The sequence below is a fragment of the Triticum urartu genome, chromosome 1, assembly GCF_003073215.2.
Source record: "Triticum urartu cultivar G1812 chromosome 1, Tu2.1, whole genome shotgun sequence".
Taxonomy (NCBI): Eukaryota; Viridiplantae; Streptophyta; class Magnoliopsida; order Poales; family Poaceae; genus Triticum; species Triticum urartu.
Window position 1 is genome coordinate 574,539,911 of NC_053022.1, and position 5,234 is coordinate 574,545,144.

Below are 5,234 nucleotides of genomic sequence, written 5' to 3' on the forward strand. Positions count from 1 at the left end.
CGAAGGTCAAGTTTAAACATTGCCTTAGATCTTGTAATCAGGCAGCGCATGAGCTAGCCAGCTTTTGTTTTTGTGATAAGATCTCGAACTCCTGGAATGATGGGGCCCCGGCCTGTATTACTTTCAGTTTGGTGGATGATATAATTTCTGTTGATTATTAATAAAGCTAGCCATGAAGACCTTCCTAAAAAAAAAGATGCTCGAGAGCCGTAGCCACTGTTGGCTTCACCTAAGCGACGAAACAAGGCGTCGAAAGATGCAAACAAATGCAAGAGTAGCTATATGCAGCTAAAGTTGCATTTTAATTATAAACCACAACATTGTCGGCATTCCACAGCATTTGGTTGACCATGTGCATGCACACGTGACTAATTGTGTCCATTTCAGTAGCATGAGTAAGTTTGGGAGTCGTCCGACGGAGTAAATCATTTGCCAATGCCGAATAAAAATGTAAAACTGATCAAAAATGAAAATGGAAAACCTAAAATGCAATCGGGCGCTAGTTATCATGCACGCTAAGTGTATCGATGGTTCTTGCCGTAAAAGTTACAAAAAAATCTACATGGAAAAAAAATGCCATGGGCGCTGGTTACCATGAAGAGACATGAGCGATTGGAAGGAATGGATATGTGATCTAAATAGGAATATGAATAGGGATATGGATATGAACTGATTTTATATAATCGGATGTAATTTCCTTATTTGCTTGGATGTCTTATACTAAGACGGTAAAAAAGAAAGAATCCAGAGCCTTGTGAATGTCGGCAGGCGCCTAAAATTAAGATGGGTTAAAGAATGCCAAGGGGAAACCAAATCCCGGATATGAATATGGACATGATCTTGTAATCTGATATGATCCCATCCTCCGAGATTCCAATGTTTGCTTCCATCTAATGAACTATTTATACGCATGATCTAGGCTGGTTCGTTTGCATCAACACAACATTGTCCATCCATCGTTAGTCTTGGTCCAAGTCCAAGTCCAACAATGGCATCATCATCGTCCCAGTTCGCATTCTCCCTGCACGACGGCAGCCTCACCGTCGGCGGAGCCGTGCACCTCTCCGGCGTGCCGTCCAACGTTGCGCTCTCCCCATTCCAGGTCGACCCGTCGTCCTCTGATGCGCCGGCACACCTTCTCGAGCAGGCCACGGCCGCCACGGGCCGCGGCGCTTTCCTCGGCTTCACGGCCCCGGCCGCCACCGACCGCACGCCGTGCCGCATCGGCCAGTTGGCCGGCCGGAGGTTCCTCAGCGTGTTCCGCTTCAAGACGTGGTGGAGCACCATGCGCGCCGGCGACAAAGGCCGCGACGTGCAGCCCGAGACGCAGTGGGTGCTCCTCGACGCCCCCGAGCTCGGCCCCGGCGGGTGCGTCTTCGTGCTCCCGCTCGTGCAGGGCAGCTTCCGCTCCGCCATCTTCCCCTCGGAGGACGACGAGGACGGCCTCGTGCTCTGCGCCGAGAGCGGATCGCCGGCTGTCACCGGCACGGACTTCGGGCGCATAGCCTACGTGCACGCCGGCACCGACCCCTACAAGGTCATCCGCGAGGCCTACGTTGCCGCCCGGGTGCACCCAAGGTTTTGGTTACCGAATGAGGCAATTTTACCGAGGAGGACGGGTAAATGTGGTTACCACGGTTACCGAGAAATACCAAAAAATACCAAGAATATTTCAAGTGAATTTTATTGTTGAATTTTGAATTCAAATAAGTGAATGAACGAATATTCAAACCAGAGACCTCTCAAAACAGAAACTAGGTTGCTACCAACATGCCAGAACCAACTCTCATGGCATTATTTAGATCCTACGTACTTTACTGTAAATCGAGTGTTTAAATTCAAAAATTTCAGAAAAATGGTATTTTTTGCTCGGTATGGCGATTTACCGAGGGGCACGGAAATACGCGGTAACCATGGGAAATCTTGAAATTTCGACCGGTAACCAAAACCTTGGGTGCACCTCGGCACCTTCAAGCTCATCGAGGAGAAGGCCCTGCCGCCCACGGCGGAGCGGTTCGGTTGGTGCACCTGGGACGCGTTCTACCTCACCGTAGACCCCGCCGGCGTCTGGCAGGGCGTCTCGGAGTTTACCGACGCCGGCGTGCCGCCCGGCTTCATCGTCATCGACGACGGTTGGCAGAGCGCGAACCGTGACGACGACCCCCCACACGCCGACACGCCGGGGCTCGTCCTCTGCGGCGGGCAGATGACGGCACGCCTCTACCGCTTGGACGAGGGCGAGCGCTTCCGGCGGTACAGGGAGGGCGATCTGCTGCGGTGCCCGCCGGAGCTCTTCTACGACAAGAACCTGCCCAAGACCGTCGTCCGCAAGGCCTGCGAGATCGAGGGCATCCTCAACGCCAGGAAGAAGGCGGCGGCCGCCGAGGTGTCAAGCTTCGACGCCAAGCTCGAGCAGCTGCGGCGGGAGCTGGAGCAGCTGCTCGCCAAGAGCGCGGACGTCCTCGACAAGCTCCGCAGCCGGGATGAAGGTGGCGACGGCGGCGAGGTGGGGCTGAAGGCGTTCCTCAAGGACATGAGGCAGAGGTTCCCATCGCTGGACGACGTGTACGTGTGGCAGGCTCTCTGCGGCGCGTGGGGCGGCGTGCGTCCGGGCACGGCGGCACTGGACACCGTCGTCGAGCCCGCGCGCCTCTCCCCTGGCCTGGCGGGCACCATGGACGACCTGGCCGTGGACCGCATAGTGGAGGGCGGCATCGGGCTGGTGCAGCCGCAGCACGCCGTTAAGCTGTACGACGCCATGCACTCGTGCCTCGCCGGCGCCGGGGTGACGGGCGTGAAGGTGGACGTGATCAACACGCTGGAGTACGTGTGCGCGGAGCATGGCGGCCGCGTGGAGCTCGCCAAGGCCTACTACGCCGGGCTCTCTGATTCCATCGCCGCCAACTTCGAGGGCACGGGCATCATCGCGAGCATGGAGCAGTGCAACGACTTCTTTTTCCTGGGGACGAGGCAGGTGTCCATGGCCCGTGCCGGCGATGACTTCTGGTTGGGCAACGGTGACGACGCCTACTGGCTGCAGGGCGTGCACATGGTGAACTGCTCCTACAACAGCCTGTGGATGGGCCAGTTCGTACGCCCGGACTGGGACATGTTCCAGTCGGACCACGTGTGCGCCGCTTTCCACGCCGCCTCCCGCGCCGTCTCCGGCAGCCCCATCTACGTGAGTGACTCCCTTGGCTGCCATAACTTTGCCTTGCTCAAGACCCTTGTGTTCCCGGACGGTACCCTGCCGCTGTGCCTCCATTATGCATTGCCCACCAGAGACTGCCTCTTCAAGAACCCTCTCTCGGATCAGGAGACTGTCCTCAAGATGTGGAACCTCAACAAGGTACAAAATTATATTTCAGTTAATTTTGATTTTCAATTCATTACAATGCACCAGAATTCTTGGAGAATATTCAAATACCACAAAGAGCCAGGAACATCAAATTTTAATTTTGCCACGGTATCCTCACTTGACATTAATTTAAGTTACTTGTTATGCCATGGCATCGAAACTTGTGTTAGAATTAATCTTGACATGTGTGCACCTGCATGCGTGCATTGCATGTTAGTGGTCAGAGATGGCCGTAGTCGTTGAGTCAGTTGTGTACTAGCGTGAGTCTAGGAGTTGGTTAGTGGAGTAGTTCAAGTGCTCTGCCTTTTCATTATAGTAGGGAGAAAACTGTACAAAGCTGTTCTAGTAGTTTTTAGCTGCATGTGCATGCATGTCTAGAGCGATTCTAGCAGAATATAAGTCAAGTTGATAGCTGAACACGGCTGGGTAGTGTTTGGTCGTGGTGTCTAGAGCGTACGGGCATGTGTTAGTGCTGTTAATTGCAGTAATGAAAGAGAAGGGGCCGTGAGGGCTAGCTAGTGAAAAAAAATGTTGTGCATTTGTTCTCACCGGGAGTAAAAAGGCAAACCTAGTTTGCTCCATGGTCAAGTGTGTGTACGTGTGGGTTTCTCATCATGTGTGTGTGTGTGTGTGTGTGTGTGTGTGTGTGTGTTCATGAGTGAAAAAAAGAGAGTTGTGTGAGGCAACCAAGAGGTAGAAGAAGAGGGTGCTGGCTGCGAGGAGGCGGCGCCAACAACTTGATTTGTGTCTAAATTATTCTCAAGCACAAGTACATAACTGAATTATGCCATGGTGTTCTACATTCCATTTTGACTTAATTATGCCATTGAGTTTTCAGTTTGTTTGTATCTGAATTACCTAAAACTTTGCATGTTTTTTGCAGTTTGGAGGTGTGATTGGGGCGTTCAACTGCCAGGGAGCAGGCTGGGACCCCGCAGAGCGCCGCATCCGAGGCCACGCACATTGCTACAAGGCAGTCACCGGCGAGGTCCACCCAACTGATGTCGAGTGGGGGCAGAGGGAAGAGACGGCAGCCATGGCCAACGCGGCAGAGTTCGCCGTGTACAAGCACCACTCTGGGGAGCTGTTCCTGATGACCCCTCAGTCGGAGCCCATCCACTTCACCCTGCAGCCATCCTCGTACGAGATATTCACATTTGCTCCGGTGACGCCAGTGGCAGGTGGGGCCACCCAGTTTGCGTCGGTCGGCGTGGTCGACATGCTCAACTGCGGTGGCGCGGAGGTGATGGTGAAGGTGAAGGGGGCGGGGAGGCTGGTGGTCTACTCATCGGCGAGGCCGGAGAGGTGCACGGTGGACGGGTCTGAGGCTGCGTTCGAATGGGGAGTTGGCGGGAAGCTGGAGGTTGCTGTCTCTTGGAAGAAGGACAAGGAGGGCGGCTCTGAAGTGGTCTTCTCCTACTAGCCATAAGATTATCAGCTCTACTTAGTAATAAATAATGAATAATGATTGCTATTGTGCTGTGTGATGAGCGCACGCACGCACGCACGCAGTATTAGTACAAGTTTGTTTTCACTCTAGGTATATCACATTTTGAAGCTGCAACTGCAACTATATTTTTGGTTGAAAAGATGGTTTATGTTTGCGTTGATGAGAATTTACCTCAGTTATGGTTTTGTTTTCTAGCTCACTACTGCAACTGTCTCAAATAGAAACTTGATCTGAAAAAAGAAACTCTCTTCGTCCCCAAATAGATGATTTATAATCTAATATAAAATTTTAGCGAGGCGTCATATCAATATCACTATTAGATATATTTTCATATTGTATTTGTTCAACAGTTGTTGATGCTATGAATCTGGTCCAACTTAAAAATACTTGACTTTCTAAATGAATTTATACGCTATCTATTTGAGG

At 52.2% G+C, this 5,234-nt stretch overlaps 1 protein-coding gene across 1 annotated transcript; it reads left to right on the top strand.

Moving 5' to 3' along the window:
- Positions 1–988: 988 nt before the first annotated feature.
- On the top strand, positions 989–4,781 carry LOC125533219 (stachyose synthase). Its single transcript, XM_048696945.1, has 5 exons — positions 989–1,578; positions 1,852–1,858; positions 1,976–2,264; positions 2,490–3,349; positions 4,242–4,781. The coding sequence occupies exons 1-5, from the start codon at positions 989–991 to the stop codon at positions 4,779–4,781; spliced, it is 2,286 nt and encodes a 761-aa protein (XP_048552902.1).
- Positions 4,782–5,234: the final 453 nt, after the last annotated feature.